This window comes from Wyeomyia smithii, chromosome 3 (genome assembly GCF_029784165.1).
Source record: "Wyeomyia smithii strain HCP4-BCI-WySm-NY-G18 chromosome 3, ASM2978416v1, whole genome shotgun sequence".
NCBI classification, from domain to species: Eukaryota; Metazoa; Arthropoda; class Insecta; order Diptera; family Culicidae; genus Wyeomyia; species Wyeomyia smithii.
Genome location: NC_073696.1, coordinates 276,180,581 through 276,199,190, shown reverse-complemented (window position 1 = coordinate 276,199,190; position 18,610 = coordinate 276,180,581). Strand labels below are relative to the sequence as shown.

Below are 18,610 nucleotides of genomic sequence, written 5' to 3'. Positions count from 1 at the left end.
CGATATTGTCTGTAATTGAGTACGGGTGTTTCTGCTTCCGCTCCGCAGCAAACACACATTTGATCAAACTGGAGCGAATACAATATCGTTGTTTGCGTATCGCCTTGGGTTGCATGCAATCGACCCATACGATGAGTTTGGAGATCTTAGCTGGAGTACTACCATTGAAAAACCGCTTCTGGAGCCTGTCTTCTCGTATTCTAATCAAATGTGAGGTCTTGAACCGTCCCGTGATTGAAAATTTTGAAAGGTTAATCGAACTTAATTCTCAAACCCGTTTTATGACATTGTATTTCAATCACATGTCCCAAAATATTAACCCTTCTTCGAATATTCCAAATCGTGTCGACTTATCAAATACTTCTGATTCTACTGTGTTTTTCGATACATCCATGATAGAAGAAACTCGTGGAATCCCGGATCATCTACGCGTGCAGCAGATCCCCAATTTTTTTTCCAATAAATATCGAAATATCAACTGCAACAATGTGTTCTACACTGACGGATCACTTCTTGATGGGTCCACTGGCTTCGGTATCTTCAATAACAATTTAACCGTCTCCCATAAGCTCGATAATCCTGTTTCTGTTTACGTCGCAGAATTAGCTGCAATTCAGTACACCCTAGGGATTATCGAAAAAATGCCCACGGACCATTATTTCATCTTTACGGACAGTCTCAGTTCCATTGAGGCTCTCCGATCGATGAAAGATGTTAAGCACTCTCCGTATTTCCTGGGGAAAATACGGGAACATCTGAGTGCTTTATCCGAAAAATCTACTCAGATTACCTTAGCGTGGGTCCCTTCTCACTGCTCGATACCGGGTAATGAGAAAGCGGACTCTTTGGCTAAGGTGGGCGCAACAAACGGTGATATTTATGAAAGACCAATTGCCTTTAATCAATTTTTTGCATTTGTACGTCAGAATACGATCATCAGTTGGCAAAATTCTTGGACCAAGGGGGAACTGGGAAGGTGGTTACATTCCATAATCCCCAAAGTATCGACGAACCCGTGGTTCAAGGGGTTGGATGTAGGTCGGGATTCCATTTGCGTGATGTCCCGGCTTATGTCCAATCACTATAGATTTGACGCGCATCTCCGTCGTGTTGGGCTCGGGGAAAGTGGTATCTGTGCCTGTGGTGAGGGTTATCACGACATAGAGCATGTGGTTTGGTCATGCCCTGTACACCGTGACGCCAGGTCTAAATTAATAGCTTCCCTGCAGGCCGAAAGTAGGCAGCCGGCTGTTCCTGTTCGTGATGTCTTGGCGAGCCGTGACCTATCCTACATGTCCCTTATATACGTTTTCCTGAAATCCATCCACGCCCCAGTTTAATCCTATTCCCTTCCGCCTACATCCAACCAAACGACAAGAACACGTTAAGACCCCGGGTCCGGAAACAGCAACTAGACCCGCACGATACTCTCAGGTCCCGAGGGAGACAACCCAATATGCCAGTACCTGATATCTTGGCCCAGCAGCGGAACATATTCAATATGCTGCTTACCTATGGCGATGGAAAACCATCAAACAACAAATCAGTGCTTTTAATGCAAAACATTCTAGCTTTAAGTTAGATTTAGTTTCAGCTCGTAGTCGGCAGTGAGGATAAAAAATTTGCTTTTAGTTATTAAGATACTTTAGAAAGTAAGCTACCAGATATAATTGGCGCCGTTAAACATTGAATTGGATTTGTGCCGTGTCAAAAATACTACAAGGTATACAGCCCTAGGGTTGTATGAAATGGTGACGTGGGACTAAACACTGTAATTAGGGGCCATCCACATACCACGTGGACAGATTTTTAACGATTTTGACCCCCCCCCCCTCCCCCTCCGTGGACAACTGCCCATATAAATTCAACAAAAATTGTATGGAGCGTGGACATTACGCCTTTGCATAAAAGAAAACTACTTCACATTTCGTGGTAAATTTTACAAACAGACTAAAGGGGCACCAATGGGGAATCCTCTTTCTCCCTTTCTATGTGAGCTCTTCATGGCAAATATAGAAAGTACATTAGAGAAGAGGAACATCTTACCGATTCGATGGTGGAGGTATGTGGATGATATTTTTTGTATTTTGAAAAGGGCGGATCTTGAAACTTTTTTCATATCCCTTAATAATACCCATAAAAATATAAACTTCACAATTGAAAAAGAACTTAACAACAGACTCCCTTTCTTGGACGTCGTTGTAGTCAGAAAGTCTACGGACTTGGAATTTGAAATTTATCGGAAACCCACGAATACAAAACGGGTAATACCTAACACTTCAAACCATCCCTTCCAGCATAAAATGGCATTCTTCCATCATATGATCCACCGCATGGAAACTTTACCTCTAAGTGAAGTAGCCAAGCAAAAGGAACTGGAATATATTTTCGAAATTGCTAAACTTAATGGCTACAATGAAAGTATCATTCAAGCCATTGTCGATAAAAAGAAGCGTGCTCAAATTCGGAAATCTTTTACAACACTCACCCCAATAACAGAAGATCTGAAAAGGGTAGCCGTTGAATATGACGTTAACTTGACACGCCCACTTCGTTCAAAATTTAGAAAACTTGGGATGGATATTGTCTACACTAGTAGAAATACCCAACTCAAAACAAAATTAGGGTCTACCAAAGACCCTATTGATACCCTGAACAAAGCTGGAATTTATAAAATTGCATGCAGTCACTGTGACATGGTTTACATTGGACAAACTAAACGTAACCTATTGATACGTTCCAAAGAACATTTCGCAGAAGTGACCAAAGCAAGTAAAGTTTCAACAAATGCCCCAACACACCATTTCAAATCAAAAGTGGCTGAACATATTTTTAACGAGGAACATCCACTAACTTCGGATAACATTCACCTCCTCCGCCCCGTTAATAATTTATGGAAATTAGACGTAGCTGAAAGTTTAGAAATTTATAAACAACACTCATGCACGCTTCTCAATAAAGACGCAGGTAACCACCCCTCATGGCTATTCAATCTGCTTCCCAAAAACCCCAGACATGGTACGGTAAACAATCGACCGCATAATTCCCTACCTAACTCCAATTAAGGGTGCTAAATTTTAATTTTTACCTACTACAAATAAAAAAACAGGATTTACGCTTTGCTCTTTACCAGTCCACAAAAGCACTGAGGAAGACTGTACGTCACATATATATTTGCGGACTGAATTTCAATATTTATTTCCAAAAAATTTAGTAGAGTATAACGGAAACCGATAACTATTTCTTTGATTGATCTCAATCACTCTGCTAAGACGCTCGTTATAGATTTTCTAGATTTAACAATCGAAAGAATATCGTTTATATCTGACGATATTATGCCTGTAGTATTTTTTCGTGCAAACAACATGTATTTGACAAGGCACAAGCATATCGCGCTTGTTGAAGAAGCACCAAGAATTTCTCTTAATGCGTCAAAGTCAGAATTAACTCTATAACCTCAAAAACCAAATCCAATAATACTGACGTTATCATAATGAATGGATTTGTCTTATTTAACTCTAATTAAATCAAATCTATAATATGGATCTTACTTTCAAAATAATATGGAAGCCCTAACAAAAGTTCATTAATTGGCAAACATGAGAAGATATTTTAAACAAAACCATTAACAAGTTCCAGCAAAAAATCGTAGCAATCCACAATTACATTTTTATTTTTTGCTTGACAATTTTTTTCTTTTGCCTACAACTACATTCGCTGTATTACGAAGACAGCTTATATACGTTTATTATGGTAAAGCCTAGAATAATAATGTATCATCTAACAATTTTGAAATATAAAAATAGATTCTGTATCAATCTTAGTAAATAAACAATAAAATCACAAGCATTCGCAGGCTCTTACTCTTTTATAAATGAATATATTTAGGAATTTACTCTTTCGATACTACCCAATCACGATTATTTAGTTAATATCGAAGATAAAATTAAATAAATATCCGTTGCAAAAATTTACAATTCTTGTTGAGTAAATTATGGTAATCATATTTATGAGATAAACTTTCAATCACCAACAACAGCAGCATTGCAGTTTTTCCTCAACTGCGCACGAATAGAAATGTACTAACAAAAGTGTACCACTGCAATACGAATAGTAACACTGCAGTACGAATAGAAGAGTACCACTGCAATCATAGACGACGAGAGACCTGCGGTTCTTTACTCCACTGGTACTGTTGCTTTTACCGGCATGTTTTCTTTCAAGACATCAGTTTTTATTAGGTTCTTCGAAACCTACAGCGCAGGTTTAGAAATTGTTCAAGGATGGGTATTGTTTCAAACTTTTACCTTCGAGACATCATATTAGTCTAAGCTCATGGAAGCAAAAATAAATTGACCTATTGGGACGGGGAGACCCTGTCAATTTTAATTTCGATATTGATACAGGGAATATCACAGGGAACGGATGGTGTCCATTCACGTCGTCTGTGCTAGGAATGCTCGCATGTAATTGGTTCATTATTCGCGCAAATTTGTTATTGAAAGTTTTTAACAATTTTACCGCTTAGCAATGAAATTAAAGTGATAACTAGCATACTGAAAAATTGTTATACATTTTATCTATCCAACAACATATTGGTTATTGTTATCCATTATGTGGTTGTGCTGTTATTAACGTTTGAAATCTGACGCAACATTTGCCAGTTTCATTTCTAATTTTACAAAATGCATCCCAGTATAGTAAACAAAGACGTAGTCCCACGTCAAAACTATAGATGAAGAAAAAAAAAGTGCAAACGGCCTAGCAGAATGTTTCATCTTCCATGTCAATGTAATCGTAATTCACCAGCCAATTCTCGTAGAGTTTCCTTAAGTCTTTCTTCGTTACGTTACTTGGTTACTCTATGAGGTAACAAAAAAAACCTTTCTCGATAACAATCGCCTACTGTGATTCTGTACAGTCTAAGCGCAATTCAGTAAAATTTTGAAAATTCCTAATAAATGTATGGATTTTGTATCGAAAGCAATTGTTTAAAGTGCAGTTTCCAGTACGGTTTCAATGACATATTCAAGCTGCCACGATTCTCATTGTAGACCGTCGAAGCTTTTGACAAAACTCAACCAAACCGGATTCGCACCAACCAAATCAACATGGAAATTTACATAACCACTTAGAAAAGCATCGAACTAGTCGAAACTAAAATTTGTATTCTCGCATTTTCATTCGCTCTTCCTCTTTCTCTCTGCCAATTACAGGAACAGTTAGCAGAACTAGAAGCGGCCTTTGCAAAATCCCACTACCCCGATATCTACTGTAGGGAGGAATTAGCGCGAACTACCAAACTGAACGAAGCAAGGATACAGGTTAGTGCTCAGGTTTAGCTCATCCATCCAACCATCCATCCATCCATCCATCTGTCTGTGTGGGTCTACATGCACATACATAAACAAGGGTACATTTGACGATCAGCCAAGCCCGCGAAACACTGAAGGATGATGGAATTTCCCATCTGTACTACCAACCAACGGGAACAAGCAAGAAAAAAAGAACTCGAGTACCACCGCCATCATCATCGTGCGAATCGTGCGGTTGGCTGAGCTTAATTTGGTATGCTAATTGACACAGCGCGCGACAATTGGAATTTCCATCCAGAAAGAACACCTTCCCCTAGCGTCTCGCCTCTTGTGCCAGGGAAAACTCGTCAACGCAGCGGCAACAGCGACGGCGGAAACACAGCGAGCGCGCGCAAGCGACAGGCTATTATGCTAATTTCCTTCATCTCACCTGATTAATATTCACAATTGATATTCATGACGTTCGAGCATTTTCGTTAAACAACGCTTAAGCTAGCGACCGCTGAACGCGCTCGATCCCGATCTGTCACCGTTTTCTAAGGATGGACTGGCGACGACGATGATGAAGTGCTTCTTAACTCGAACAGCAGCTGGAGGACATCTTGAAAAATATTTCCGGAGGCATTTTGCCCCCCTTGGACAGGGTGGAATAATCGTGATTAGCGGAAGAATTTTCCCTGAGACAATTTATTCCGAACAGCGCAGATCTTCGACTTTAAAGTGTAACAAAGTGAAATCTGCTCAGTAAAAATGTTGACAGTTGTCAGTTTGCTTTTGGGTTTCGATTTTCTTCCACCCCTGGAGTGGCCTTGCCACACATAGGAGATTCTTAGGTGCGATAAAATTACACATACGTGCCGCACCTCGGGTTGCGAATCGTACCCCGAAGGGACATCCCATGATCCGCTGGATACGATCGAATGATGCTAATCCCGGCCGCTCGACGGGTGAGGCAATCATTGTGTGCATTTCATTCCCCTCCCCTCCTGTTCCGTTGACGTTTAGCAACAGCAGTTCCCGGCTGTTTTGACCAGCCACGCTACTTACTTTATGTACATTTAACAACCCTCGAATTGGATAATCCTCAAGGGTCTTTTTAGTTAGGCTTAGAAGTGCATCAGGTGTTAACAATGCAATCACCGCTGCTGGCCACCAGAATTCCTGGGCAGAGCCGACTGCAGACTGCGGGATGCCGTTGACTTTGATGTCGACTGTAACGAAGGGTATTATCCCTATTTTAAGCTGCGTTTAGTGTAAAGAGTTTAACCAGAATGTGAGCATAAGTAATTTTAACTTTAAAAATACGAATTAATTCACCTAGTGGTGTGATCTGGCTTTTCTCGTATGAACTCAATTATTTGTTTAAATTGATCAGCACATGCACTTCTATATCTGCGCTATTCGTTTTACACCTTTCATAACGTTTTTTGAACATATGAAGGATTTACCAAGTAACAATTTCAGTTTATTTGTTCTCTTGCAGTGGGTTTAATCACTAGTTTCTTAAAGTTGCTTTTGAAATTAGGAGCACCGTGACAACTTTTTGGGAACCGCTGTAAGTTCACGATCCAGTGGCCCTCTTTGTCGAAGTAAATAGGGCAATTAGAAAAAATGGGTTGAAGCCGCTCAAAAAGCACTAGAAATAGTTTTGAACTTCCATAAGCAGTTGGCTTTACCTCGTTAGGAGGAGCATCAGGCAGCCTTATTTACGAAGGAAGTTTCTATTTTTAATCGCACAGTCTAATAAGTATTGATAGGTATTCTTGATTAATGTAACAGATTGAATAGGTGGCACTTTGGCCGGGGAACAGCCGGCGACGCTCAGTGTAAATCCCTTCCTAAGAAAATAGCGAATATACTTGGATTTGGATTAGTTAAACGCAACGTTATCGTCCGTGTGGTACCGTCTTAGGAATGGAAATGAAGATGAACTTTCGAGGAAACCTCTCAGTGGAGTAAGAGCCCCGTAAACTAGGAAATTATATAAAAAATATATGCCACAAAATCGCTCACGAGTAGTCAAATCGTTTGTATACTTTAGTGTCGGCTGTTTTGGAGATAAAATCAATGATTGGTTGTTTAGTTTGATTTGGATTGAGAATGAGAGTTTTGCTTGATATTTGACTTAATTTTCAGCTCTGAATGGTCGGAATAAGCATTCAACAAGACTCTACATTTTTCAATAGTACAAATACTAGCCTCACAAAATCCAAATTTTTTGCATTTTGGTGAACGCATATCTAATTTTCCAATTCTTTTTTTTTATCTCGCTTATTTTCCGTCGGTCTAGTTGTTGTGCCAATAACCGATGCCGAGGAGGCGACTCCACCAGTTGATTAACGTACCGGCGCCAACGGCTTTACTTCCTCATGCGATGGAAGGCGTGATCCCAGAGATTTTTTGCCTTCAAAAAATCTCCCGGTGTCGGCTAGGGCTTAATCTAGACCAGTTGGGATGGTTAACAGTGGATCACGCCACGCCACAACCATCGATACCTTTTGTCGGCATTAGCATTCGAGCCTAGGCGTGGTTGGCGGAGATGTTACCAACTACGCCAGGCCCCGCCTAATTTTTCAATTAAGTACTGCAAAATAAAGGCAATCCGTTGAGCATAAACCATTATAAAATGGACAATTTCCGTGACGTTCTCGATGGTTTCGGTTTTTATTTCAAATCAATATATCTGAATAATTACAAGAGCCAAGGGATGACTTTTAGGAAAGGGTTTAAACTTTCACAGAAAAATATTAACAAAATTGAATTTTTGATTATACACTCAAAAAGTTATGTTTAAACAACAAGAGACAGAAAAAAATTGACAAGAGAAGACTTCTAGCGAATAGTCATAGTCGTTCAGGAACCGTTTGAAAAATCTTTTGATAGAAAAACTTTTTTCCTCGAGAGTGCTCACTTTGATTTGTTTACAAGAATTTCAGGCAACTATATCTAAAAAAAACTTATGAGCATGAGCATGAGCATGATTGACCGCCCGCGGTTGCTACTCCGTTATTGCCAGATCAGCTGTAATTACACAAAGAACCAACAGATGATGTTTGGGACCAACATGCATCCTCAATGTGTAAAAACAGGTAACCTAAATCTTTATATTAGGCAATACCAGCGCCGGCCGCATCCGAATGCAGGTCAAAGAAGGAGTTTGTATAGGAATATGTTGACGTGATACTCGCTTTATTGGAAGCCGAGAACACCTCTGCACTTCCACGAGAAATCACTGGGATGTTGGAGAAAGGGAAAAGGTATACAGCAGGGTTCGTTTTGGTAAACGATGCGCTAATTTCGAATGTCGGGTTCTTCAGAACAAGTGTCGCGCCTACAAGTTTATTACATCTGCCACGATATTCATAATGTGATACGAACTTATTTAGTTTGATAATGTAATACCGCAACAATAAAACGTACGCGAGGATACAGGACCTTTGTCTAAACCGAGATAACTTAAAACTACCGTATATCTCCTCGTAAGGTGATGCTCTTTATACCTAAAACTATTGCGCGTTGTTGATCTATCTGTAGATAGTACGACCTCATGAAAGGTATCGACGCGGAGGTTGAAATGATATTTATTGACTGAACGAAATCTACTTCGATTTGCGATGTAATAATTTAGATGCAACGCGCGAGCAGTCTCCGGCTTGGCGTTGATGAAGATGAGAAAGATATGATGAAATATCTGGGTTCACTTCGCGAAATCACCACACGCCGGAAGTCCATATATCAGCAAAACTCTCCCGGGCTGAATACACGTTTACACCGAAGCGTTACGAACAACCGCTTTAATCCCCCCGGCCGACACATACGCGCAGGAACTCGGCGTTTACGTCGATTATCTCTTAACGATGTACGCCTAATACGCCTAATAAATATGAAAATTGGCAATGTTCCATGCATCCAAAGCCTCAACAATTTGAAAAAATGCAAATATACATTTTAGCCAGAATATATTTTAAAATTTGTTGACAAAGTGCCGAACTAGTCATAAATATAACATTTTATGTAAAACAACTGGCCAAAAAAAAAGCTAGAACAATAAAAAAATCAAAGCATATGATTCCGGGGAAACACATACTCCAAACTCCACAAACCACACTAACACTTTGTGGACAAATACAAAACTTGTTACTGAAACCCTGCGGAAAAAAATACCGCGCACAAAATTTCAATGATGAAATCAAAATCTCACTGTATCTACTTTCTCACAAAAAGTAAAACTAGAAACAAGCACCAAAATATCACTTTACAATACAGACAAGACAAAACGTATACTTAGCTTTCATCTCTTCATTTTCCAGTTGTTTTCATCATATTTAGACTTTTCTTTAAATGGAAGTACAGTGGCAACATGCATGTATGCCTTCACACACTCGTTTAATCCATACAACATTTCATTCGTTGAAAAGAGATAGCACATTAACACTGTAAACGGCGATGCATGGTTTTGATCTTATTATATTCATTCCGCAATCCAACCAAAATCTTTTAGTCCAAAAATTGCCTCGGTAGAGCATAGAGCAAACGTGAAAAATTGTTCAATGTTATAACATAATTTTAGTGCCAACACGGGAAAACGTTTTACCTAAATTAAAGTAAAGAAAAGTAAGTGACAAATTGATGGTAATATCTTCAGGGACACATTCTAGTAGGACCACTCAATCGTACTGGAGAATAACTAAGTTTAACTGGCGGTTCGAGTTATGTATTCTTACAGCTATTACCAATTGCAATTTTTTCTGTCAAATCGTGAAAATGATGACATCCAGAAGTTACAACGCAAAAAATTGAAAGATCATCTGATAGTTACGAGAACTACTTCTTAACTTTTATGTACTCAACATTTTGAAAGTTCCAACGGTGTAATAATTTCCTATCTTATGTTGTGAAAATAACTAAAATAAAAAAAAACACACTTTTATCATCGTATCAATATTTCCATATGTGAATTGATTGCATTGTGTTTTAAAATTACCTTAATCATCAATCTTTCTTGAAGAGAATGCTGAACCTCAACAGCATCAATTTATTATCTCAAATGGCACTCTAGAATAGTTTCCTATATTTTATGTAGTAGTAGGGCTTTCAAACCTACATATTATCCTGAAGGTAATGAAAGAAACCTGCATTTTGCTGTAACTGTAAAAAAAAGCTAGAACAATAAAAAAATCAAAGCATATGATTCCTGGGAAACACATACTCCAAACTCCACAAACCACACTAACACTTTGTGGTCAAATACAAAACTTGTTACTGAAACCCTGCGGAAAAAAATACCGCGCACAAAATTTCAATGATGAAATCAAAATCTCTCTGTATCTACTTTCTCACAAAAAGTAAAACTAGAAACAAGCACCAAAATATCACTTTACAATACAGACAAGACAAAACGTATACTTAGCTTTCATCTCTTCATTTTCCAGTTGTTTTCATCATTTTTAGACTTTTCTTTAAATGGAAGTACAGTGGCAACATGCATGTATGCCTTCACACACTCGTTTAATCCATACAACATTTCATTCGTTGAAAAGAGATAGCACATTAACACTGTAAACGGCGATGCATGGTTTTGATCTTATTGGCAAATTTTCACTTCAAGTTCAATTAGATACAAGCCAAATATAATTTGCACTATGCCACCGAATAAATTCCTAATGATTCAATCACTATAAAACTATGTGGAGCAGCTGCTCGAAAAACACTCTCCTTATTGTATGCAATAACACCACACACTCCACACTTTCAAACCGTCGCCAAGACAGCGATAGAAAAAAAAAACAAGAAAAAATAAACACTTTGGTGAATCTAAAAAGCAACGCAATAATATTCAATTTTTACAATTAAATTCACCTTTTTTTGTGGAACTTCACACTTTTCGCACTCAGCACATTGCAATAGAACACCTGTATATATGTTTAACAATTCTTCAAGTGTAAAATAACCGAAAATCACCAAATAATGTGATGATTTCAAAGCAGGAACCAGCTGGCCAATCTTGATCACGGCCTCGCACAACCATCCGCGAACTTTTCCAAAAATTAAAACAATTGTGAATTTAGAAAATAAACTCACTCCGCGATAACATCTATAACGCACCTGCACAACTAAATTAAACAATTTTTCTTCGGATATAACATGCGAGCGAAAAATTTGTGCGTCCGACTTCGGTCATGGCTTGCTTCCTCTCTTCTTCTTTCTCGGACTCGTTCAGTCCAAAAACTGTTGTGGTAGAGCAAACGTGAAAAGTTGTTGGATCTATTACATAAAACTGGGAATTAATTATCGGTATTTATTTTTCCCGGTCAAGATTTTTTATTTTGTGTTTAGAACGTTGAAGATTTTGTTTTTAACGAAATAAAGAAGTTTCGTGTTCTCTTGTTCTTCATAATTTTATGTTAGGGTTTTCTGATCATGGTTCGAACCAGTTTCAGTGTCCTTATGATACACTTGGGTTAATCTCGGCGTTTCTGATAAATGATGGCATTTATGTGCCAAACCTGATTTTTAATGGAAAATACACTTATAACCAGTGGTGGGCACCATTCCTAATTCGCTAATCGCTAATTAGCGACGCTAATATTCAGTTAGCGGTTTAGCGATTTCGCTAGTTTTTGAACTGGTTAGCGAAACTGTTAGCGTCGCTAAAATTTAAGCCTTCGAAACGCTAATCGCTAATTCGCTAAATTTCGTAGAGAAGCGACAATAGAACAATTTAGAAAAACTGTGAATTTCAGATGGCGTACGTAAAATGCTTCAAAAGATGAAAATACTTCACTGCGAGAGTTATTTTTGAACGTATGTTCAATTCGTTCAAAAAACGTTCAATTGTCTTAATTGTCTAGAGTTCTTCTCTTTACGACACAAGTGCAAGTCAGTCTTGTTACCCTAGAATGAAGTTCCAGTTATCGTACAAGCCACAGCAGCATTTTGAAGAACAAGCGCAAGGTCTAGATTGAATTTTCGGTACTCAAAGAACTTATGTAAATTGCAATGCGCTTGAAATTAATTATTGACAACTATGGTTCTACTTGTTCGATCCAGATAAAAATTGAATTTTTATGAAATCAATCCTAAAAGTATTTATTTTCAATGCACACGCTTAATGTTTATTGCCGGGTCTTGGTAATTTATTGCTGAGAACGGCACCACTGAGTGCTCGGTAAAAAAAAATCACAAGAAGGTTGTATGCAAAGCCACGACCGCAAGGTTAAAGTAGAATACTTTTACAAGAAAGATAACCCGGCTGCTTGCGTGTCAGTCACACACGCAACGGTTTTAACCCGCATCTTATTGCGGTTTGCAACATCAAGCGACTTCGCTTGCTCGCTGTTGCGTGTTGCATCATGCTGCAACTTGGCAGCTGGGAGACGACGAAACTCTGTCTATACTGATTGATTGAATCGAGCTCATACTAGCTCTGCACAGTCGAACTAACTGCTTCTGTGAATGCGTGCTAACAGGGCAGTTAATTACTCAGTGTCGGTTATGCTGATCGCGCCTTTGCGCTGCCCCCACAGTGGGGGGTTTACTAAATAAAGTGAAAATTAGACAACTACAACAGAATTTGATTGCATCCCGCACAGAATGTCTGCTTTTGTCGGTGCCAGAAAACTATTAACCTTCAATTATTTTTTTATTTGCCTTCAAAAAAGCATTTTGCTGTTCAAAATCGGTTGCAAATTACAACCTTTGAGCTGCCCCAACATTGGTGGAATTAAGATACACAGACAACATGCACTGTGGAAGACATTTCACATTCAGTAAACTATATCTAAAAAAAAAAAAAAAAAAAAAAAAAAAAAAAAAAAAAAAAAACTTATTTTGAAAAAAAAAAAAAATATCAATTCAATTATTTTTTTTGAAATCTTTTTTGATTTTGAAATTGATTAAAGGATCTCAAACTCAATTTTTTCAATATTTTTGAATGAAAGTTCAGTTGTGTTGGACATGAACATGATTTTGGTTACATACATGATGTATAGATACATGCTGTAACGGTTTGATCAAGAAGTAGGCGCGGGGTGAGGTAGCTGTTTTTGCGCTGGAGGGATGGAGACAAACGACGCCAAGTGATAGCTAAGGAGAGCTCCGTAGCCGCAAGGTTACAGAGTCCGTTTTGGTAAGCAAGTGGTCGTGGGTTCGAATCTTAGTAGAATCAGGCCATTTGATTGTCAAAAGACTTTAGCATGGGTTTATTATTAGGCTTCCCACCACGTACTTTTCTTTCAAACTAAATTCTACAGTACTCTCCTTCTAACAAAAATTAGTCCCTATTATAATAAAACCGGTGTGAGTAACGTTTGAAAGTTCTTTACAGGAAATTTTAACTAGGTGATATTGTTAGGATGAACAGAGGCTCGGTATAGTAGAGCAGTAAGCTTGAAACGAAAAGGTAAAACTTACACACAAGCACGGATATGAATGATAAGCGTATCACTTACTTCAATAGTGATACTGCCAATACTATGGAATGCGGTTGTTCAACAGGGCAAAAGTCACGTCTAACTAGGACGACTACAGAGCGTCCCTCACTAAGTACAACGCCGAGCTACGCAAGGCTAAACGGAAATCCAGAGTTAGTTTCTGTGAAAGAATCTTAACTGTGCCGGAAGCTACGCGGCTCCAAAAGGCGAAATCCAAAGACCATACTAACGGTTTAGGACAAGTAAGGAAAGAGGATGGATGCCTCACTGTCACTACCAAGGGAACGTTGGAGGTTCTTATGAACACCCACTTTCCTGGATCGGCAGAGACCGAAGTACTGAATAGTGATGGGTCGCGGCGGGACAGTTCGAGACATATGGGGTCTCGGGAGTCCATCCTGCAGGCTTGTAGACTGTTCACGAAAGCTTCAATAGGTTGGGCTCTAAGCTCATTCGATCCTATGAAGTCTCCAGATCCAGACGGCATACTACCCATCTTTCTACAAAAATCGGCCGCAGCTATCATATCCGAACTCATCAGCCTCTTCAGAGCCAGTTTTATCCTGGGCACTATTCCGGATAACTGGCTGGAGGTGAAGGTAGTCGTTAACCCCAAAGCTGGAAGAAAGGACAAAACCCTACCTAAGACTTTCAGACCCATAAGTCTGACTTCATCATTTCTCAAGTTGATAGAGAAAATAATGGATAAATGTATCCGTGATGAGTTTTTTAAAGACTCCCCGCTGCATAGAAACCAACATGCCTATCAAAGCGGCAAGTCAACAAAAACTGCTCTTCACAGGTTAGTGACGGTGATTGAAAAGTCCCTGAATTATCAGAAGACGGCGCTATGTGCCTTTCTCGATGTTGATGGGGCCTTCGATAACACTTCAATAAGGGAATCGACTACACTTCACTTGTGCAGAGTGATCACAGCAACCTTGGGGGATTCGCCTATTACAATGTCGGTGATCAAGGGATGTCCAAGGAAAAGTTTTCTCGCCCTTGTTATGGTCACTAGTGTCGACGCACTTCTCAATAAGCTTTCACAGCTTGGTTACGAAATCATTGGATACGCTGATGACATCGTCCTTATCGACAGAGGTAAACACGTCGCAACTCTGTCGAGCCGAATGCAAGCGGCTCTGAATGCCACCATGTTATGATGTCTGCAAGAGGGTCTAAACATAAACCCCTTAAAAACAGTCCTAATTGCATTCAGTAGACGAAGGAAGATCTCCATCACTCCTCCAACACTGAATGAAGTTAGACTGAGCTTCATGAATGAAATCAAATGCCTCGGAATAATTCTGGATAAGAAACTGAACTGGTCTGCACAACTAGATCATGCCGCTAAGAAAGCGACCTCGGCGATCTGGGCCTGCAGAACTCTGTTCGGTAAGACCTGGGGACTGAAACCAGACTTGGCACTCTGGTCTTACAAGACCATTGCCCAACCAAGAATCACCTATGCTGCCCTAGTGTGGTGGCCTAAGGTGAACGAAGTGACTGCGCAAGCCAAACTCAAAAAAGTTCAACGACTTGCACGTCTTTCGGTTACCAGCGCTATGCGAACAACTCCAACTGCAGCCACGGAAGCTATGCTCTGCCTACTGCTTCTACATCTTCATGTGAAAAAGGAAGCAGAGCTTGGCGCTCTAAGGTTGAGAAGGAGGAAAACAATACCCGAAGGGGACCAAATCGGCCACCTTCGTATACTTAGGGAGTTCAAACTAACTCCGGTATTAACTACAGTCTCCGACTGGATGGACGTTAGGACCAACATGGATATTCCGTATAGAGTGATGGAAACAAACCGCTCTATGTGGAACAATGGAGGACATAATCTCCCACATGGCATCGTTACTTATTATACGGATGGCTCGAAAATATGGTCCCTAACGGGATCTGGTATATACGAACCCGGTATCAGGGAAACGTTTTCCCTGGGTAAATGGCCCACCGGTTTTTAAGCAGAGGTATATGCAGGCCCAGATTTGAGGTGGGGCCAAGAGGACAAATGCCACGGGCCTCCCGACACGAGGGACCCCCTAGCCCTAAGCCAGAAACATTCAAAAGCATATCAGACGGCAAGACGAAGTAAAGACCTTTTTTTTGCTCATCACCTTCCAGCGAAGTATGAATGCGTTACACAATTTGCAAAAGTTTTTCGTCGAAATTTTGTGAACAAAAAGGGCCCCACGAAAAAATCTGCCCCGGGTCAAATCCAAATCCGGCCCTGGGTATATGCCATATATATTTGCGCAAAAATATGTCTGAAACGCAACTACAGACATGCGATAATCGGTATATTCTCGGACAGTCAAGCAGCACTACTAGCACTTAAGTCCGTCAAATGCGCGGGGCCCGCCACAAAAGACAATCAGCAAGAATGTCGCAGTGGCATTTCAGTACCCCGTGCCCTTCAGGCATACAAGAAAAAAAATATCGATTTATGAACAGATAAATCTCTAATTTGACACTAAGGTTGTAAATATCAGTCCACCCATCTTGAAGAAAATTAAGTGCGATGGGAATCGGATGGGTTATTCCATCCTAAGTGCGCAAAAAAAAGAGACAAACGTGTCACCGACCTTCTCAGATCAGGCTCAAATTTTGTGGAATGGTTGATCTAAGGTCAAAAATCCCAATTTTGATGCCGACCGGTTCACCCCCGCCCCGTGCGACCCTCCCATTTTTTTAAATAGTTGCAATTTTTCGTCAAAAAGTCTTGATTTCTTTTAATTATAGCTTCAAATAGTATGATGTCTAGAAATAAATTGATACATGATTTTGAAGAAAAATAGTTGAGGATTCCAAAAAACATATCAATTTTGAGCGACAGTGCTGCCAGATATGTTGTTTTTGCATTTGAAAAATGAAATTGCATTTTTCGGCAAATGAGCATATTTTGATTTCAAATTAAACAATTGCATCGTGTTCCTGAGAAAATTCTACATAAAAAACATCTATTACGTAGAGGTATTATGAGCGAAACTCGAGCATTTCGTAATATTATTCTGCTAATATCTTCAAAACTGGCATGATTATGGATTATGGAATAATGCGATTTGAAGAAAAAGTTTCAATAAATTCAAAAAAATAACAATTTTGTCTGGCAGTGTTGTCAAATATGTTATTTTTACAGTTAAAAATTAAATTGTATTTTTCGGTCAATAAGTATATTTTGATTTCAAATTTGACAATTGCATCATGTAGCTGAGAAAAGTTACAGAAGAAAACTCGAGTTACAGTACATTCTTAAGAAACTACATCACAGTGGTGCAAATGAGTGCGTCTTTAACTGTCCTACAGATCAGACGTTTTTTCGGTTGCTTGTGGACTGGTCTTTGACTGCCTATAGCTTCAAAGTTTGTGTTTTGTCAGTGTGTCTTTTAAAGACTACCTGAAAGTTATTTCCCATCAGTCTTTCTCAAGACTACCTACTTTTGAATTTAACATTTGTTTTAACCTTTTTCGTATCACCTGAAATGGCTGGACGGAAAAAGAAACCTCGCATCGCTGCGGGGAGGAAAAGAGAGGCATCTCTTTCTGACACATCGAGTGTCTGTAGTGACAATCCTTTTGATATCATGCCTGAGCAAGAAGCTGGTGAAATGGAAGTTACCAATAATGAAACTATACAAAATATAAAATCTTTAAAAAAGGAGAAAGTTACACCTATTGTGGTAACTATTTCTTCTGAATTTAATATATTCAAAAAGGAACTTTCAACGTTTGTTTCTGACGTTAAAGTTACCTATCAAATTGGCCGTAGAGGTGAATGCCGCTTATTAGCCGACTCAGTAAAGGGTCGTGATCGTCTTGTTCAGTATTTAACTGACAAGATGTACAAATTTTTTACATATGACACCAAGAACGCCAAGCCGTTCAAGGTCGTATTGAAAAGTCTCACCAACGATCAAACCGTTGATGAGATCAAACTTACTTTAACAGAATTACTTGGCATAGCCCCTACCCAAGTAATTCTAATGAAACAAAAATCACGAGGCGAAAACAGTCAGAGAACTGGAATTTCCCTTGTTAATTATTTAATTCATTTTAACCGCAATGGGGTTAACAACTTAAATTTTTTTGAAAAAGCACATGCTTTGTATAATGTGCGTGTAAAGTGGGAAACTTATAGGAAGTATGGCGGAGGTGAAAAGCATATCACCCAATGCCGTACTTGCCAACGTTATGGCCATGGTTCCAAATTCTGTAACATGGACCAAAAATGTCTTAATTGTGGAGACTCTTCTCACAAAAAGGACACATGTCCTGTGAAAGAGAGTAAAAATTTTCGCTGTGCGAATTGTAACGGCAACCATATGTCAAATTTTTATCAATGCCCAGTCCGTTTAGCAATTGTTAAGGCAAGGCAAGGTAAACAAAATTCAATTTCTTTAAAACCAACTTCAAAACAAAATTCTCCAAGCGTACCAGTGACGCATAGTTTACCTACTCCTTTGCATACCCGTTTAACTTATGCACAGGTTACAGGTAGTTCGAACATTATACCGCCTAGTGTTGGTAGTTCGAAAATTACCGTTAATATGGGTAAGCAAAACACGCTAGAAAATAATTGTACACCTATTACTCCAGCTAATATTGCTGCCGAAAATATTTTTTCTAATGTCAACTGCCTGAGGCCTATTACGGCAGGTAAACTTTCTTTTTTGCAACAGGCAATGTTCGATCTTATGAACGCCATGTTGCAGGCAAAATCAATGTTTGAAGCCATTCAAATAGGCACAAATTTTACTATTAAAATTGTTTCTAATTTAAAATTTAGCAATGATTTTAAATAAAACAATTAAAATATTAAATTGGAATGCTCGCTCATTGAAGGCCAATGAGAAT

At 39.1% G+C, this 18,610-nt stretch overlaps 1 protein-coding gene across 2 annotated transcripts in view; it reads left to right on the top strand.

Annotated features, from left to right (window-relative positions):
• LOC129727045 (homeobox protein unc-42) overlaps nt 1-18,610 on the top strand; it is a 107,278-nt gene that overhangs the window by 53,151 nt on the left and 35,517 nt on the right. For both annotated transcript variants that reach the window (XM_055684435.1, XM_055684434.1), the window contains exon 3: nt 5,217-5,324. In XM_055684435.1, coding sequence (XP_055540410.1) covers nt 5,217-5,324 — 108 coding nt within the window. The remainder of the gene's footprint in view (nt 1-5,216; nt 5,325-18,610) is intronic.